The sequence below is a fragment of the Oncorhynchus kisutch genome, linkage group LG4 (genome assembly GCF_002021735.2).
Source record: "Oncorhynchus kisutch isolate 150728-3 linkage group LG4, Okis_V2, whole genome shotgun sequence".
Classification (NCBI taxonomy): Eukaryota; Metazoa; Chordata; class Actinopteri; order Salmoniformes; family Salmonidae; genus Oncorhynchus; species Oncorhynchus kisutch.
The window spans coordinates 30,680,841-30,702,163 of NC_034177.2; the positions used below are offsets into that span (position 1 = coordinate 30,680,841).

The 21,323-nt window shown below is 41.2% G+C and overlaps 1 protein-coding gene across 1 annotated transcript in view; it reads left to right on the top strand.

The window, feature by feature from the left end:
• LOC109888661 (transmembrane protein 266) overlaps positions 1–21,323 on the top strand; it is a 67,664-nt gene that overhangs the window by 16,071 nt on the left and 30,270 nt on the right. Inside the window, exon 3 of the mRNA XM_020479824.2 lies at positions 2,929–3,123. Within this exon, the coding sequence (XP_020335413.1) occupies positions 2,929–3,123 (195 nt within the window). The remainder of the gene's footprint in view (positions 1–2,928; positions 3,124–21,323) is intronic.

Consider the following 21,323-nt stretch of genomic DNA (forward strand, 5'->3'; position numbering starts at 1 on the left):
AACTGGCTGAGCTGGAGAGGGGATCAGGGTCCTACTCACACTCGGGTTTTAGTGTGGAAAATGAAATAAGAGAAAATTAGATTGCTGTCCCTGCAAGCAAATGCATATTTCTGTCAAACAGAAAAGTACTGCCATTTCATGCCATTTCACAAAACCCATTCCAGTTAGTTTGTAAAAGTAATATTATGATTCCAGAAAGTAAATGTGCTTCAAATCTCTCAGATCTCACTAATCAAGGCAAACCAAGGCAGTTATAAATGTTATTTTTCTGTTGTCTTTTTCATATTCACTGAGTGTACAAAACATTAGGAACACCTTCCTAATATTGACTTGCCCCCCCCTTTTGCCCTCAGAACAGCCTCAATTAGTCGGTGCATGGACTGCAAGGTGTCGAAAGCATTCCACAGGGATGCTGGCACATGTTGACTCCAATGCGTCTCACAGTTGTGTCAAGTTGGCTGGATGTCCTGAGGGTGGTGGACCATTCTTGAGTCACACAGGAAACTGTTGAGCGTGAAAAACCAAGCAGCGTTGCAGTTCTTGACACACTCAAACCGGTGCACCTGGCACATAATACCATACCCAATTCAATGGCACTTCAATATTTTGTCTTGCCCTTTCACCCTCTGAATGACACACATACGCAATTCATGTATCAATTGTCTCAAGGCTTAAAAATCTTTCTTTAACCTTCATCTACACTGATTGACGTGGATTTAACAGGTGACATCACCTGGATTCACCTGGTCAGGTTATGTCAGTCTATCACACAAGTTATACAATGTGAATAAGTACTTTGTTATACTGTAGTGCAGGTATTCCCAAACTGGGGTACGCCAAATAAAAATGTGATTCACATTAAAAAATTAAAAACATTTTTTATATATTTTATATATCTTCACATTTTCAAACAGTACATTTATATTTTCCGATGGGACTTTACATTTGGGTGAGTGTTTTTTCTCGCCTGAGTAGCCTCGTTTCACTGCCAAAAATAAAATGAAACCATCTAGTGTTCAGCGAAATAACAACACAATGTCAAATACAGGTAGTCTAATCAAATAATTAACATCAGATCACATTAACCGTTACTCTCTCGCAGGAAACCTTCACTCTTGTGCAGACATTTAGAAACGAAACATGACAATTTGAAAAATAAGCCACAGGAGTTTTTGGAGCGAGAATAAAGATGACTTTCGAGTAGTAAGACGTGTAAAAGCAACAGATACCATTAATAAAAAGGGGCTAGAAGCATCTTATATGGTGAGCTACCAAGTGGCCCCATACTATTGTGGAGGACTTCATTCTTCCTGCTAGAGCGAATATGGCTGGGACAATAGGCCAAAAAAACTATACAGACAATGGCTTCATCAAACAACACTGTTTCCCGACGCATCAGTGACATGGCAGGAGATGCTTTGAAACAATTACTGCTTAACATTCAAGCCAGTGAATTATATGCGTTACAGCTGGATGAGTCAACAGACGTGGCGGGCCTGGCACAGCTCCTGGTATATATCCGTTACGTTTATGGGGCGTCAATTAAGGAAGACATCCTCTTCTGCAAACCACTGGAAACCAGGACAACATGAGAGGATATTTTTAAAGTACTGGATAGCTTTGTGACATCAAATGGACTTTGGTGGTCAAGATGTGTTGGTATCTGTACTGATGGCGCAAAAGCCATAGCCATAATGAACTCAAGCTTACGGAACAATGTCAAATGTGATATAGCAAAGCACCTGAGTGAGCTGGGTGCACAATTGCACATGTACTTTCCCAAAACGGACGACACAAACAACTGGATTTGTTATCCCTTTCACACCCTGCCTTCAGTCCACTTACTGATATCTGAACAAGAGAGCCTGAGGGAAATTGCAACAAGCGAAAATTGAATTTAATCAGATGCCACTGCCTGATTTATGGACAGGGCTGCACTCACGTTCCTATGTGAGTGGATTCTCAGCCCTCACTAGCATGAAAACTAAATACAGAGCCACAGACTGTGTGCGGAAAATGATTTAAGACTGAGACTCTCTCCAATACAACCCAACATTGCAGAGTTATGTGCATCCTTTCAAGCACACCCTTCTCATTAACCTGTGGTGAGTTATTCACATTTTTTGATGAACATATAAGGTTTTAAATGTAAGATGGCTAAATAAATAAAGAGCAAAACGATTGATTATTATATTATTATTTTTGCCCTGGTCCTATAAGAGCTCTTTGTCACTTCCTACAAGCCGGGTTGTGACAAAAACTCATTCTTATGTTTAATAAATGTTTTGAATAGTGTGGCAGGCTTACAATGATGGCAAAAAACAACAATTGAGAGTTCAATGACCCTGGCGCAAGAGGGATTACGCAGCTGGAGGTTGAATGTTTGAAGGGGTACGGGGCTATAAAAAGTTTGGGGAAAAATGCTGTAGTGTATAGCAATATGCTGACATTTACATTTATATAATCATGTTTCACTATCTCACTTGCTTATTCAGGTCAAGCTCTTCTTAATAAGAGAAAATACCATTGCTGTGGATGTTGTATCTGATTCAACATTTGAGGAAGTACAGTTTGTGTAACCCATCATCTGTTTCCATTATGTAGGCTGTAATGTATTATTGTCCCTACACACCAGTATCTCTGAAAAATGGGTTCTAATAGATATTGTCCCTACATACCAGTATCTCTGAAAAATGGGTTCTAATAGATATTGTCCCTACATACCAGTATCTCTGAAAAATGGGTTCTAATAGATATTGTCCCTTGCCTTTTGTAACTATTTTGTTGATCAGTGAAAGACCCAACTCTGAAGTACTTTACCATTAGATTGTGAGAGAAGATTCATTTGTTCAGTTGAATGTGTGAGTCCTGGGCCCTCCACTACTACTAACAGAGTGTCCATGGTGTTACGTACGTTGTGTCCTCCAGGGCCCCTCCCCAGGCCCAGGCCAGAACCTCAGAGCTGGAGGTGATCTCCCAGCAGGTGGAGGAGGACAACCAGTGTCAAAATCCAGTCCAGCTAGGCAGCTTTGCTTACAGAGACCTGCCTCTGGCCGCACTGGACATCTCCCTGGCCGGTTCCCAGCTCATCTCCAACCTGGACGAGGAGGACAACAGAGAGGGGTAGGTGGACACAGAGACCCGTCCCCTCTGTGTATCTGTGTAGGCCTAACCATCAGCCTGGACCTGGATTAGTCCAAGCTATGCTCAGTCCATTTTTGTGTATAATGCAGTCATACTGTATATTAATCTTTGTTCTATGGCTTCTTTCTCAGGTGAGATCATTCTTACACAGCCATAGATACGTAACTGGAAAGACAGCTAACCTTCACATTTTGCCATGGGTCAAAGAGAAAAATGTGCTGTTAATTTCCTGCTATACTACCCTGTGGTCAAACTCTGTAGCCACAGTATGCACTACGATGCATTGCATACATTAGATAGATTACAGGAGAGACTTGAGTGTGAGGATATTGTACAGAGATAGAGGGTGCAGAACATTTGCTTAGGCATGCTAGGAATATGTTATACATGCTGCTGTAGCCTAGTGGTGAAGCAAAAATAGAATAAAGACAATGTCACCATCTAAAACAAGCAATGTTTCTTGACTGAAAATGTGTCATTCCAGTCATCTGAATCGGTGCCTAATTATTCAATAGGCATTTGTTTGCCATGAAATGTTCAACCAAAAGGATGCTACTACAGAGATTGTACCTAAAACATTTCCCCTGTGTTTTTGATAATTGTACAATTACAATAACTGACATAGAACTAAGCACAATCCATAACCAAAATGACAGAGATAATGTCTGCTTTAATTCTCTATCATGCTAGTTCAGCTCATCATAATGATACCTGACATGCCATTGAATCACTCACATTCACCTCTCATTGTGGTGTAGGATAGTTTGAGGATACAGTATGTGTCTGTAGTGTCATCCTTGCATTGTCAAGGTATTAACTGACAGGCCAGTGAGCCTACACTATTCGTCTCAGTGACATAATTTCTCTGTTATAAAAAGATTCCTCCCTTCAATGTGCACTTTTGGCTCAAAACAAACAGTGTTGTTAGCGTCACATTGTTCCTGAAATGTCAGGCGCTGGTGGCTGTGTTGTTGGGTGTGTTCTCTCTGCCCATAGGCCCTGCTCGTCCTGGTTGGGTGTTTCTCACATGACCCTATCACTGCCCTGCAAGCTGAGTGTGTACAGGACACACCCCCTCTTATTCTGCCAGTACTCTCAGGATGTGTGACTCACAGGCCGTTGGGCATTCTCGTCTGTGCAGAGAAAGTAGACAAACACCATGAGCTCAATTAGAGCATCCGCCCGCCACGTCATTCAATGCCTGCTCTGTCAGCTGACATCACCACGCCCGGCTGGGACCTGGTCCGGCCCAGGGCTCTGTGGGAACAAAGGGGGGACAGATGATCCCCAGTCCCACGCCACACACCCAGGCCACAGAGTGCAGGAGCTGGCAGCGCTGGCATCACTTTGGGCACTCTCAGGAGAACGTGTCCATGTGAAACTCTGTCACACCATGAGAAAGCACACAGCGATGTGGAAAAGTCATGGGATGCTAAGGTGCATCTCTAAGGGATTTTAGAAGTCTGACTTTTCTGGTAAAGTCTCTGGTTAAAATAGCTATTTGTTTTGATGAAAGGGATTGGAATGATTTTCTTAATTGGAATGATATTTCCCTCCAAGCCTGGGAAATATGATTTAGCCCTGTAGTGCCTTCATAGTAATCAGAATAGGCGGTGGTGCCAGTGAAGCTGGAGATATGGCATGTTCATTCAACTTTTTAGATTGGAATTTCAGATTTCCAAACCACAGGCATTCCAAGGCCTACTCGTCATCAGAGTTTCACTGTGGGCTCATGTTTCCATCCGTTGGAAGCATTCGTGAAAACAGAGAAATTGCAGCCACGTCACAATTTCTTGTTTACTCTGTGAGTTATGTCTGTAGCATTAGAGGAATGACAGAGCTAAGTTGGTATTGCACATTGTCATTCAGACTCATTGAAATAGTCAGACGCCCTAATGACTAACTGAGTGTACATTCTGATTATTTATAAAGCATTGTTATCCTACCCTCATGCACATTATGTTCCTTAACATCCTCTCAACCTTGTCTTAATACATTTATAAGAAAAATCTATGTATAATGAAGTGCTTTCTCTAAATGTAGACCCTTATGTCATGGTCAATATTTGGCATGAACACCAAATGTAACGTTCAAAATCACATTGGATTATTGTTTTCCTGATGCTGACTCATTTTTGTTCTTAGATGTCCATATCAGATTAGCTTCTTAGTTCTACTAAACCAGACCTGACAGACATTCCAGAGAATAAATGAACGTTGTTTTAAAGCTGACACAAACACTGTAATTGGTCCACATGACTAAATATGGGTCTTCATATATGGGTCTTTCATCAAGTAATCAATAGCATACTATAACGTCGGTTGCTTAGCTGAATGCGTTTACCATCAGCCCTGGGTTTACCATCCATTTTCCAAGTAGATTTAACGTCATCACATCATTTTTGGGGGTTTGAAATGACATGGAAGCAATGTTGATTTAGTTTTTGCCCAGTGAGAAGGCTTTAAAGAGGACTTCCCTTTGTTGTGCTCTGAATAGCTGTGAAACAGAAGAGAGTCTTATAGTGCATGTGGTGGGTTTTGCATTGTAGCGAGCTGCTGCACATGGATCTCTATCAGCAGACGTGGGCGATTATGTAGGAGGTGGATGTTCTTGCGGACAACAGGGGCCACATGCAGTACTAGCAGATTCAGAGCAGTGATGAGTTCTGGATTTATTAATAGACTTCTTCATGGAGCTACCTTCTTGCCCAGAACATGCTAGAGACTACGGTGATGTGGCGTGTTGCTTTCCACTCTTATCACCTTATTCACCTCTTCTGATTAACCTGTCATATGCTTTTGTCATGTTATGACGTTCAGCTTCTGAAAATCCGGCAGCATCGTCACAGGGATGTGGCATAGAAAGACATATCCAAGCCTTTCATTGGTTATAATACATATTGTAAAAAGGGTTGTTTCAAACACTTTCTTACACACTTTAATGGTTTATGAGTGTAACCAGACTATGTATAGTGTGATCTGTTGGTCAAGATGTGAAGCTGCAGCATTAAGGTGAATTAGAGTGATGACCTTCCTTGTGGGTTGACCCTTCAAATCCAGACTTAGTTGAGTCCAGGTCCCTCCAGAGAATCTCCAGGCCTCTCCAGAGCTATGCCAGGGGCCAGGGCTCCTCTCTGAGCTGCCAACCCAGGGCCCACAGCCCTCACTCGGTATATCATCTGCCAGACCAGCCTCCAGCCCCAATCCACCAACAGCAGCAGGAACAGCAGCATATGCCACTAATCTCAACGGGGCCAATGTGTGAAGTGTGATGAGTCGCAGCAGTGACAGATGGTTAATCTGGGTCAACCTTTCGCTGTGACTGGAGGAGAGAGAGAGAGAGAGGAGGGACCTTCACCCTGCCTGCTCCCATACTCCCATTAATTAACAAAGCTGCCTGCCAAAGATTAGTGGGAAATGGCTCCATTTGCCGAATGTGGGTTTGCCTCTGTCGTGTCTGTGACTATCATTAAATGGGAAGACTGTTATTTTATCAAATCAATTCTCTAGATTTAAAACTAATTATTTAAACGTGAATTAACTTCTTTCGGATCAGTGGAACGCTAGCGTCCCTCGACAACATCCGGTGAAATTGCAGAGCTTTCATAAAATCACAAGTGCAATACATCAAAATAAAGCTTAACTTGTTGTTAATTCAGCCGCCGTGTCAGATTTCAAAAAGGCTTTACGGCGAAAGCAAACACTGCGATTATCTGAGAACAGCGCCCCGCATACCAACACATGGAAAACATATTTCAACCAGGCAGGTGCGACACAAAAGTCAGAAATAACAATATAATTCATGCCTTACCTTTGAAGATCTTCTTCTGTTGGCACTCCAAAATGTCCCAGAAACATCACAAATGGTCCTTTTGTTCGATAAATTCCTTCTTTATATCGCCAAAATGTAAATTTATTTGGCTCGTTTGATTCAGAAATACACCGGTTCCAACTCGCCCAACATGACCACAAAGTATAACTGCGAACTTGGTCCAAACATTTCAAACAACTTTCCTAATCCAACCTTAGATATCTTACAACGTAAATAATCAATCAAATTTAAGACGGAATATCCTGTGTTCAATAGCGGATAAAAACAACGTGGAGAGAGCTCCAGTTCACGCGCGCCACACAGAAGAGTCCACTTGGCTTGACACTCACAATGAACAGCCCTACTTCTTCATTTCTCAAAAGAAAAACATCAACCAATTTCTAAAGACTGTTGGCATCTAGTGGAAGCCATAGGAACTGCAACCTGGTCCTCATAAATATAGTTTCCCATAGAAACCAACTGAAAACAAAGTGACCTCAATGTTTTGTTTACCTGGATGATTTGTCCTCGGGGTTTCGCCTGCCAAATAAGTTATTTTATACTCACAGACATAATTTTAACAGTTTTAGAAACGTTATAGTGTTTTCTATCTAAATCTACCAATTATATGCATATCCCAGCTTCTGGGCCTGAGAAACAGGCAGTTTACTTGGGGCACGCTTTTCATCCAGACTTGAAAATACTGCTCCCTATCCCAATGAAGCTAACTAGGAAGTCAGGGCCCTACAGAACATTTTGAGATTACAAAGTTATAATTTTCAGAATATAACTATTCAGATATTTTAATATCTGATCAATGAATGATGAATTATTATTACCTCAATTCTCATTACTGAACGTCGCAAACCCTTGGATATCTGCACGAACCCTAGCCAAAACAAACAGTAGGTATTTGTTACTAACAATGATAGAAAAGTCCCTAGTGGGCTAAGCCGATATGACGGCTTGGTAGACAAAGGAAAGGGGTGGGGACTGAGAAAGAGTGGGAAAGACAACATGGATTCACTACACACAGTCTATAATTATAGTCATTGAAGTGCTAATCCTTTGCACGTGAACGGCCACTCATTCGAGAATAATTGCAAATAATATATTTACACCCGTATGTCTTTGTTGTCTTCTCTGTTGGAATCCTCGATCGTCCTGTAGAGTTCATCAGAGTCTCTGGTTAACTTTCCCAGAAGTTACAAGGCCTTTCATGGTTGTAGGTGGCAAGAATGCATACTTCAGAGTACCATTCGGAAATGTTCTTATATAATAGCTGCTTCGGCAGTTGACAGTATTCTCGTAATAGACTTATGTAATTTCTAGCTGCAGACTAGTAATTATGCTTCTAAGATTTGCTCTTATTCTGTAGTGATCAATAGTCTCATAGTTCAACCATTTCTAGCTGTGTAGCCAAACTACAGCTGTTAGGTCTCCGTGGCCTATAGAATTGTAGCCATTCCAATGTGGGGACTCGGCGTTCTCTGACTTCTTAACCATTCGAGACGTCCGGCTTACCGTTGTTCTCTTTGGCAGAGTTGTAGTTTAAACCATTTCACATGAAGCGTCAGCTGCATGTTTTCTAGTCTGGTGTGAATTTCTTCAGGAGTGGGTTTTATACACTTCAGAGAAAAGGGCGGTCCATGACGCCTACGTACTGCCTATGCTCACGTGGGCGTGGCCATTGATTTGGTTAACTATATGAAAACCTGTACTCTCATTTAGAAGGTTAGTATCACAATACATATTTTCACAAATAGTTTCATGTTTAATCACATACGTTTCACAATATTTAGATGTAAACCTGACAGCTGGGAAATGTACACTTTAAGAGATACAGTATGTGTGTTTCCTGTCCTTCGTGATATCACCAAATGGAACACACTTGTCATAACTGTCCCTTAAGTGTCCATGGACCATTTCCACATCCTCCAAAATATAAATATTGTTTAGTTCTCCCATTTTGGGGATTAGAAGTTTTGAAGAAAATAAGTTATTTGTTTTGGTAGACTCTCTCAATACTGCATGGTAGTTTCTAAATAAAGGAAACACCAAAATAAAGTGTCTTAATAGGGCGATGGGCCACCACGAGCTGCCAGAACAGCTTCAGTGCACCTCTGAAACTCTATTGGAGTGATGCAACACCCCTTCTTCCACAAGAAATTCCATAATTTGGGCTGAGGATACCATGAAATTGGCGAGAGAAAAAATATACACTGCCGTTCAAAAGAAGGCCAGCATCCTGGAGTTGCCCCATCACTGATGTTGAGACTGGTGTTTTGTGGGTACAATTTATTGAAGCTGTCAGTTGCGGACTTGTGAGGCGTCTGTTTCTCAAACTAAACAATCTAATGTACTTGTCCTCTTGCTCAGTTGTGCACCGGGGCCTCCCACTCCTCTTTCTAGTCTGTTTAGAGCCGGTTTGCGCTGTTCTGTGAAGGGAGTAGTACACAGCATTGTACGAGTTCTTCAGTTTCTTGGCAATTTCTCGCATGGAATAGCCTAGACATTTCTCAGAACAATTTTTTTTTTTAAGTTATATATTTCTGGCCATTTTGCTGATGTTCCAGATACTCAACTAGTCTAATGAAGGCCAGTTTTATTGCTTCTTTAATCAGAACAACAGTTTTCAGCTGTGCTAACATAATTGCAAAAGGGTTTTCTAATGATCAATTAGCATTTTAAAATGCAGAACTTGGATTAGCAAACGAAACGTGCCATTGGAACACAGGAGTGATGGTCGCTGATAATGGGCCTCTGTACACCTATGTAGATATTCCATAAAAAAATAGCTTTATCCAGCTACAATAGTCATTTACAACAATGTCTACACTGTATTTCTGATCAATTGTATGTTATTTTAATGGACAAAAAATGTGCTTTTCTTTCAAAAACAAGGACATTTCTACGTGACCCCAAACGCTTGTAAGATGGCGCTGGAGCAGAAGGCAAACATTTTACATGCCCCCAAACGATTGTGTTTTTTTATCTGTTTATCTGCGTTGTTTGTAACAATTTTGTTTTTACTCATTTTGTACATAATGTTGCCGCTACCGTCTTTTATGATCGGAAATAACTTCTAGACATCAGGACTGCGATTACTGACCACTCACCGAGGCAGAGGATATACGGCTCCCTCTGGAACAGGCCCCGACCCCCGTGATCTGCGTGAAGAGGAGGCGGAGAAAGAGAGGCCGGACAGAGGGCTGCCTTCTGAGAATTTGAAGGCGATCGAATCAACCCCCACTTCCCTCAATTCTGCTAGCAAATGTGCAATCTTTGGACAATAAAATTGACGAGTTACGGGGAAGATTAAACTACCAACGGGACATTATAAACTGTAACATCTTATGCTTCACGGAGTCATGGCTGAACGACGACAATATCAACATACATCTGGCTGCTTATCCGATGTACCGGAAGGACAGAACAGCGGCTGGTAAGACAAGGGGCGGTGGACTATGTATTTTTGTAAATAACAGCTGGTGCACTATATCTAAGGAAGTCTCGAGCTATTGCTCACCTGAGGTTGAGTATATCATGATAAGCTGTAGACCACACTACCTACTGAGTGTTCTCATCTGTATTCTTCGTAGCTGTTTACAAACCACCTCAGTCAGAGGTTGGCACTAAGATAGCATTGAATGAGCTGTATTCCGCCATAAGCAAACAAGAAAACACTCACCCAGAGGCGGCGGTCCTAGTAGCCGTGGACTTTAATGCAGGGAAACTTAAATAATTTTAAACAAATTTCTATCAGCATGCTAAATATGCAACCAGAGGGAAAATAACTCTGGATTACCTATACTCCACACACAGAGACGCATACAAAGCTCTCCCTCGCCCTCCATTTGGCCTATCTGGCCATAATTCCATCCTCCTGATTCCTGCTTACAAGCAAAAATTAAAGCAGGAAGCACCAGTGACTAGATCAATAAAAACATGGTCAGATGAAACATATGCTAAGCTACAGGACTGTTTTGCTAGCACAGACTGAAATATGTTCTGGGATTCCTCCAATGGCATTGAGGAGTACACCACATCTGTCATTGGCTTCATCAATAAGTGTATCGATGACGTTGTCCCCACAGTGACCGTACGTACATACCATGTTGTGGAAATATTCAATCAATAATATTTCTCAAATACCATATCCTGTGAGTTCAAATAGACTTTATTACAAAGTAATATAAGCCGAGCTGGTTCATGAAGTAACTCCCTTTCCAGCCTTGGCGCACACTTTTTATACAGGTTTCATCCTTACGTCACACACATAGTAACTCCTCTTTATGTTAATGATTCATCCCCTCTGGCATTTTACCATCATTATCTTTTCGCCCCTTTGCCTTGCCTAATTTTTGCTCGGTTTCACATTAGGGCATAGAAACAGTAGGCCATAGCAATGGCACAAAAATAAACAGACATTCCCACTCTCAAGACAGGTGCATGTGAAACGCTAGCTTAGTTAGCGGTGGTTCGCGCTAAATAGCGTTTCAATCGGTGACGTCACTTGCTCTGAGACCTTGAAGTAGTTGTTCCCCTTGCTCTGCAAGGGCCGTGGCTTTTGTGGAGCGATGGGTAACGATGCTTTGTGGGTGACTGTTGTTGATGTGTTCAGAGGGTCCCTGGTTCGAGCACGGGTATGGGCGAGGGGACGGTTTATAAAGTTGTACTGTTACATTGTTTCTGTTGACCCGGATCACTGGTTGCTGCAGAAAAGGAGGAGGTCAAAAGGGGGGTGAGTGTAATGGATGTGAAACACTAGCTTAGTTAGCAGTGGTTCGCGCTAAATAGCGTTTCAATTGGTGACGTCACTTGCTCTGAGACCTTGAAGTAGTAGTTCCCCGCGGCTTTTGTGGAGCGATGGGTAACGATGCTTCGAGGGTGACTGTTGTTGATGTGTGCAGAGGGTCCCTGGTTCGCGCCCGGGTATGGGCGAGGGGACGGTCTAAAGTTATACTGTTCCACATGTCTAATGGTGTCTAATGACCTAGACACACATATAGAGTGCACTTATCCTGCTGACTACTTCAAAATGCATAATGGGCACACATGTACTAGAAAATTCTCAATAGGTGTAACCATAGCAACAGTAAATAATAGGCCATAGCAATGGTACAAAAATAAACAGACATGTCCACTCCCCAGACAGGTGCATGTCTAATGGTGTCTAATGTGAGTGCACTTATTTTACTCTAAGATGTCACACATGTTCTGTCCCAACACCCACCTCCTGGTGTATCTTGATGTACACTCAATCTCCAGAATTCAGCCCGCTTCCTTGGTTATCTCCGCTTTCACATAAGGAGATACACCATGCAACGCATGGGTCATTTCCTGACAACATAGACCCTCCTCTTATAGCAAGATCACTAATATGTTACATTTGAATAACAGGCCCCCCTTACTCCAATTGGTCTGCCAGTTACCAGCTACCAAGCCATGTGGCAGGAGTCCTCATAAACTGATATCCCAACAATGCTACTAAAATAACCCCTGCTACTACTAACATGGCCCATGCCTATAGTCTCCTTCAATTACGGTCCCTACAGTGACTGCCATGAGAATATCTCCTGCATGTAATCTGTCAAATGTTCACCGGTTGTTAGAAATTGGGAAAGATATTAATGAGTTAGAAGAATATCCAACCTAACAAAACTCTGAGTCACAGGTTTCTTGAAAGTTTACCATAGTGTCTGAATTGCCATCACTATCTCTTCTACTCTCACCATGATCTGGGTATGTGTAATGTTCAATTTAACTTAATTAACTCCCTATATTGTGCACAGTTAGCTGTCCTCCCTCTCCTATGAGCTATCGCCTGTAACAATATACAGTCTCTGGGCATTTATACTCCTCTATCAGCACGACCTTAATTTATGAGCCCCCACAGATCTTTACTGCAGTCACGTTCCATCCCACTTAACAGCCCTATGTAAACATTCTGTCTCAAACACCTACTCCTGCTACAGATACATTTGCACATATATCATTCCATCTAACCCATAACACACTAGTCAATACTCCTCCTAATGCACTTCTTTAATTATAAACATACTACAACATTCTCAAATCAATTAGTCAATATACATCAATCCTCCCTCTGGAACATTGATCACTCTGATGCTCCACAAAACCTAATAAACATATTGTCTTGAAAAGGAAAGAGAGAAAAAATACATGTTTAATAACTTCACATGGGACTTAAACTACAATTCTGATTACATGGTTAAACAAAAGACAACAAAAAACGTAATGGTTAACCCAAGTTATCATTCAGTGAGTTCTCTAACAACTTCCCTGTCGGAGGACACTTAGAAATAAGGTTTCTGGAGCCTCCCTTGGTCTAATAAATTTGAGCAGTGCCGTCACCCCTTACCGTTCAAAAGCAACTCTCTCTCGCTGTATCCGAATCATAACTACAACATTTTATAAATTATCCAACCCAAATTCAGAATGACAGTCCTTAGTGCTTACTTTGAGTCAATGACTCGATTCCAGCTTCTTAGCTTAGCACACATCATCCTGGTTAGAATGTACATTTGTAAATGGAACCTTTTGTTGCTGTTAATACCGCTTCTCATTACAGCCCCCCTTTGGCCCTGTTTTCCTGTTGCAAGTGGCCTGGTAATGAAAGATCAGTATCACAATGCATCCGTAGTCTATATTGTTCGCAGTGTGTAGACCCCCCCTGTCTTTCTCCTGGCACTTATCATTCCAGCGTGTCTTTTTCAGATATCGTTTACAGTTCATCTTCCCAACGGCACATGTAACTCTTGCCTGTCCCATTTGATGGCCCTTGATAATGTCCCAATTTAAATGTCCAAATAGACACATCCGTTTCTCCCACATACACGAGTCTCTCACCTGAGCCGTTCTCTCTTCACGCTCACTCCACACGCTCTCTCAACACTCCTGCTCCGGTTTATAGCTCGGACTCAAGTAGAAGTGTTAAAAGTCACTGTCGTATTGCATGCCTTTGTCGCTCTTTCTTCAGCCGGTTAGGGAGGGTGTTGAGGTTCACACACACTGTTTGTGGTCAAATTATTCCTACCATGCATAAGACACGATCTGACGTCACCTTCCATGATAACCTAAAAAAACATAGATCAGATCAACAGTTTAGTTCAATTCATTTCTGTTTCAGGAAATCCAGACAAGCATTCCACGAATTATTCAGTAACCTTTTCTTAATAACGTTATCTCTATGACAAATGTCAAAGAGCATAACAGCATACTGTTACTACTAAAACCATTTTCAAAATTAGTTTATACTATCTTATTTTACTGGCGATCTCTCGGAAGAGTTACCAGATCAGAAAGTTATCGCCCTAACCCCTCACCGAAATCCCACACTCCATAAATCCCAATCTGGTTAAATTTGTATCGAAACAAAAAGAACGATATATAAAATCAGCAATTTACATATCACACTCCATTTGGAGTAACTGTCATCCCTTCTTAACATATATATTTCCTTCTATATGCAGACAGACAAAGTACATTTGTAGATTTACCCAAAGAACAGGATCCCAGGAAACGGGTCATTTTCCCCTTCGAACACATGATTCAAAACAGCATGTTGAATAAAATATTAACCCATTTGAATAACTAATCAACTTAGAACTACAACAGTAATGGTACCACTCTTATTAGAGACTGGTGTTTCACATTCATTTTATAATTAAATCCTACCTGTTCCTGTCTTTTCTAGTGAGATGAATCAGGCCTCACCATTAAAATATTTCCTCTCACTTTTCTTTCCCTATCTGTAGCAGAAGGAGGTGTTTGAGACAGAATGTTTACATAGGGCTGTTAAGTGGGATGGAACATGACTGCAGTAAACACCTGTCAAATCATTTTCATCCTTCTGCATACCCAATTTAAAACTGAATTGAAAAAAAAACATCCAAAATAGATCCCACAGTATCAACACCACTAACGCATATTCATAACCGGTAAATTGTGTGTGTGTGGTAAACCATATGACAAAAACAAACAAATATGGCCAGGCCTTATTTCATTTAGTAACTCCACTTTAACACCGAATCCGGATAACTATATACAGTTGAAGTTGGAAGTTTACATACACTTAGGTTGGAGTCATTAAAACTTGTTTTTCAACCACTCGACAAATTTCTTGTTAACAAACTATAGTTTTATCAAGTCCGTTAGGACAACTACTATGTGCATGACACAACATTTGTTTACAGACAGATTATTTCACTTATAATTCATGGCTTTAGAAGCTTCTGATCGGCTAATTGACATCATTTGAGTCAATTGGAGGTGTACCTGTGGATGTATTTCAAGGCCTACCTTCAAACTCATTGCCTCTTTGCTTGACATCATGGGAAAATCAAAAGAAATGAGCCAAGACCTCAGAAAATAAATTCTAGACCGCCACAAGTCTGGTTAGTCCTTGGGAGCAATTTCCAAACGGCTGATGGTACCACGTTCATCAGTACAAACAATAGTTTGCAAGTATAAACACCATGGGACAACACAGCCGTCGTACCGCTCAGGAAGGAAATACATCATTCTCTCTACTATTATTCTGACAAAGTGGTGATCCTAACTGACCTAAGACAGGGAATTTTTACTCTGACTAAATGTCAGGAATTGTGAAACACTGAGTTTAAATGTATTTGGCTAAGGTGTATGTAAACTTCTGACTTCAACTGTACCTATCAAACTGCTATATTTCACTAACCACTCTCCCAAGACCATAGCCTCAAGAAACATTTCAAAGAGAGATAATGAAAACCCCTCGTCTTCTGGAAAAGGAAGTGTACATTTAGTTAGCATTCACTGTGCTACATCTTAATCAGCCATCCCAAAGTATTATTTATGAACCAAACATGATAATGGTAAATCCACTGTCCTTACTCCAATCATTAAATGTTTGTTTTAATCCACCCAATTCTTTATTTAGCATGTACTACCCTTAGACACAATTTACTCCCATATGGTATTATATGATTGGTCCCTCTCTTCCATAACCATGTACAATTATCCTGGTATCATTACTAGACCAATGTCCAATCACCATATGTAATAGCTGTTTCACCTTAGATTGTTCGTGTTAACCTTTCTAAATGTAATACTGTTTCCTGTCGCAAATGTAGTCAATTTCTCATCTTAAGGAATCAGTGATATTTGATCCCAAGCCTCTAATAAAGAGTTGTCTCCCTTAATTAACATACATACTGTATTGGACTTCCATCAGTCCTGGAAGCAAGAATCCTACTCAAGACACATCAGATAATACAGTGTTCCATTAAGTGGATTCGACCCCATCTAAAATAAACAATCCCAGAACCCCTTTCTGGTAATCCTATCAGTTTAACCTGTTGCATTAATTTAGTAAAATACAAAACTGTTGTGTAACACATGTAGAACCTTCAAAAAGTCGGAGCTGTCTCATCAGCTTAACAGTCAATACTTATTTCATTCTACTTTTATTACTGGACACTATTCCACTTAATGGAAACAGATTATAATTTTAGAATACATTAACTTCCTGCTCAAATTCACTGGTGTTACCTAACTATTAAAACCAAGCAACAATAATTAGAAACTGTCCAAGAATGTTTCTCATACCTCTACCTTAAATGTCCCACTGCCTGCTCCCTTTCAACCGCAGCGACTCTTTTTTACAATCTCATGGCTCAATCTCTCTACTCATCATTTAACCTTGTATTGAAACCTCAGCTTTTCAAATTACTAAAATATTGCATCATTAGAGTGCTATAAAAAACACTAATAACATATTACTATTCACATACTGTCAACACTCTACATTTACATCAATCCTCCTTATCAATAGGACTATATTTGTATCACTAACCACTGCATCACACTGTCCTGGAAATTTCCTGTATTACCAAATCATGAGAGAGCAAACCACACACAAGTCAGAGTTATCATAAAGTCCATCTTTAATTATATGAGCTTCACCATAGCCCTGTGACTCTCAGATCAATTCAGTGTCATAAATGAATTCTCTGAGAGTGTCAACATAATGGCAACTGAGATCCTTTATAGCAAAGACACACCCATCTAAACTCACATGACAAATAACAGATATTAGGAACATTTTATACAAAGAACCTTTTACCAGAAAATAAATCCTATAGCCAGACAGCATTAGCTATAAATTATCCTTCAGTTTGCCCTCTTAGACAAAGTTTTTATCCCGTTCTTGGTACCATTTAGGACCAACACATTACCTCATCCAATGGCATATATCAATTGTCAATTTCTAGATACTCCCATAAAAAATACAACCCCTCCTGGACAAGCTTACAGAGAGAAGTGACTGGCACACAGACATTGTGCAGCCACCTAACTGGTTCTCCATTAATCACACCATCCCTTCACATGGTTTAGGAATAGTTACAGACACATTCACAGATAAGACTAACCTGACCTCTCCCCTCTCTGGGCCCAAGTAACCTTACCCACTTAAGCATGCTTGTGAAAATTAATAAAACATCTTATTTATCAATGTTACCTAAAGCATTCTTATTCTGCTACCACAACACTCATTAAACATCAATTTTTTTAGGATTAACCTGTATTGCGCTAAATGTAGAAAATACATCTGCCAATTGTTAATCAATCCAAACAATTCAAATTCGAAATTCTTACTTTCCAATTGACTAACTCTCATTTGTTACCTTCACCAGTCTACATCTCTTCCCTTAAACTCAGAAAGCTCTCTACAGTCTCAACCATACTCTACCTCTGTCTTTCTGCTAACGTTTATGTTACCAGGTGAATTGTTTCAATTTAAATTATAGTCAAAACAAACATAACTTCTACTTTTCACAGGGAGGCCACTTTAATTACTCTTATCTCTTCCTCCCTTTCATCAATTCAATAAATCTATTTTTTAAATAAAATTAAATGAAGTCTCACAAGTTTAAACTACTAGGGTTTTCTTCTTGAGTTGCATGGTTCTCGAAGCTCCCAAATATGTTCTCTTATTTTCGCCAGTTGTACTTTACCATAGCTATAATTCCTTGTGACCCTGCTCTACCACATAGTTTACTAATGTGGCGAGGTTTGGCATATGAGTTTCTTCATCTTTTTACGCCAACAACAAATACACTACCTTACATATTGTATCAACACAGAACCCCCAAATCTACACCCTTTAGTGATTGTTTGAATGTGGCGTGATACAAAGTTTGACTATTTTTAAACATCATTCGTGCTCTCGCCCATATATACTGCCCATTTTAATATGTTGCCTAATATCCACTGTCCTTGATTCTCACACGGATTACTCAACCCTGCTCTGCTAAGAAGCAGGGTTGATCTAAACTCTCTGATTCATAATGGATAATTATTTTCTTGCCACAAGGCAGTCAAGCACTCAAGCTAACTGGCTGAAGTTGGCTAGCTAATTTAGCTAATGCTACTTCCAGACACAACCAAGATAATATATCTTCACTCTCCATTCTACTTAACTCACAGAGCTGGTTAGGCTCTTTACATGTTTGTTAAAAACGTTGGTAACTAACTGTGCTGCTGGCAATAATTCAAATTACGTTATTTCCCTGACGTTTACTGACACCGGCCATATTCAACCCGGCATTGAGCATTCGTAAATTCATGTTATTCTGCACTCGTACATCCAAACCAGTTCTTTGAAATAAAATAAAAATAGCCTGAGCAACTTTACCAAGTACCCCATTTTACAATATCCATACTCAAATAATGCAGTTAGTGCAATTACCCTGATAGAACACTAACTTCAATACGCTGATATATTGATTATATCTGGTTTTATGTGATTGTGCCGAGTCATAATTTCCTCCCTGAATTCTTTTTTTGATTTGAATTCTCCGTTAGCAGGGAAATGTTGCCTAATATTATCCTTTTTGCTCAATTCTTTCCATATTCGAGCCAAATTGGTAAAATTCTCGTGCGCTTCTTTCAGCGACTCCATGGTTAAAAAAAAATCCTCTAGCTTCATATTACAGAGAAAAAAACGGGGCCGTTTGTCGACATATGAATAATTATTATTCCCAAACCTCTCCCTACTGTGTCTAGGGTGTTATAGATTTCTTCACTCCCGTCTATTTTTCACACCTTCTATTAACTATTTTCCAAGCCTCTCCCTATTTTCCTGTGATATTCATATTTATTCTTTTCTCCCTAGTTTTGTTTTTATTATGCTATTCACTTTATTAAAACCACTTTCTTTCTCTTGTTCTTAGATTTCTCCCTACTATTCCAGGGCTATTCCAGGGCTAAATCTTTCTAACGGTCTGTTTAAGCCCTGGATGGCTTGACCACACTCTATTCCCTCCTATTTATATCCACATAATTTTTCTTTCTCTGATTATTGTACTCTGTCTATTGGTTATTGCCCCTGTCTCTAGGTTTTTATAATTGTTCTCCCTTTTTGAGTATATTCTTACTTCAAATGCCACGGTCTGACACAATGTCCTCCAGGATCCCGTAGTGCCAGAATATGTGTGTAAGAAGAGCCTCCGCAGTTTGCATGGCAGATGGGAGTCCAGGCAGAGGAAGGAGGCGACAAACTTTGGAAAACCAATCCACAATGATGAGAACAGTGGTGTTCCCCTGGGAGGGTGGAAGGTCAGTGACAAAGTCCACCGAGAGGTGAGACCAGAGTTGTTGTGGAACCGGCAGGGGAAGAAGCTTTCCATAGGGGAGGTGTCTGGGTGTCTTAGACTGGGCACAACCAGGAAGTCCCTAGACAAGGTGGGCCACCAGTAGTTCTCAGTCAAGCAGGCAATGATACGGCCTATCCCAGGATGGCCAGACACAGGTGCCGTGTGCGCCCAGGTAAGGAGGCGGTCCCGCACCCCTGTGTGCATGTAGGTGTGGTTCTCCGGGCACTGTAGAGTTGTGGTTTCCGTACGCAGGGCCTGCCATATGTCGGCATCCACGTCCCACACCACTTGCACGATCATACGGAACGGAGGGATGATGGGGGTCTCCTCTCCCTACATCATAGAGGCAAGACAGGGAGTCCGCCTTCACGTTCTTCGAGCCTGGCCTATAAGAATGTGTCAATTGGAACCTGGCAAAGAATACAGCCCATCTGGCCTGTCTCGGGTTTAGCCTCTTCGCTGTCCTGGTGGGGCTGCAGGTAGCCTAGTGGTTAGAGCATTGGACTAGTAACCGAAAGGGTGTAAGATCAAATCCCTGAGCTGACAAGGTAAAAATCTGTCGTTCTGCCCCTGAACAAGGCAGTTAACCCACTGTTCCTAGGCCATCATTGAAAATAAGAATTTGTCCTTAACTGACTTGCCTACTTAAATAAAGGTTCAATTTAAACAATGATAATGTACTCCAGGTTGCGGTGGTGCGTCCACATCAGGAAAGGGTGTTTGGACCCCTCCAGCCAGTGCTTCCACGCCTTCAGAGCCTACATCGACCGCCAATAGTTCCCAGACCCGTACGTCGTAGTTCCTCTGGGTGGGGATCAGCTGCTTGGAGTAAAAGGCGCAGGGCCGCAGCTTTGGAGGGGTTCCGGTGCAATGGGACAGCACTGCCCCAACTCCTACTTCAGAGGCATCCACACTGACAATGACGGGGAGTGAGGGGTTGTGCCAGCACGGGAGCAGTGGTGAAGTGTGCCTTCAGCGTCCCGAACGCCATCTCCGCCTCCGCCAGCCAATGAAGCTGCTGGAGACCTCTCAGCTGGGAGGTAAGAGGTGCGACCACCGTGCTGAAGCCCCCTCCGGAAATAGTTGGCGAAACCCAGGAATCGCGGGACTGCTTTCATGGCTTTGGGGATGGGCCATGACCTGACTACGCTGACACGTTGCTCCTCCATCTCCACTCCATTCGTGGATATGAGGTAGCCCTAAAAGGACACAGACTGCTGGAAAAACAAAAACATTTATTGTTTAACTTCTTACGGATCATTGGGACGCTACCGTCCCACCTGGCCAACATCCGGTGAAATTGCAGAGCGCCAAATTCAAAATGACAGAAATCGTAATATTAAACATTCATGAAAATAGAAGTGTCATACATCATTTAAAAGCGTAACTTCTTGTTAATCCAGCCGCGTTATCAGATTTCAAAAAGGCTTTACAGAAAGTACACCTTGCGATTATCTGAGGACAGCGCCCCGCACACAAAAGCATTACATACATTTTTCAACCAAGCAGATGCGTCACGAAAGTCAGAAATAGCGATAAAATAAATCACTTACTTTTGAAGATCTTCATCTGGTTGCAATCACAAGGGTCCCAGCTACTTAAAAAATTTTCCTTTTGTTTGATAAAGTCCTTCTTTATATCCCAAAAAAGTCCGTTTCAATGGCGCGCTTGACTCAGTAATCCAACGGTGTCCCTCGTTCAAAATGCATA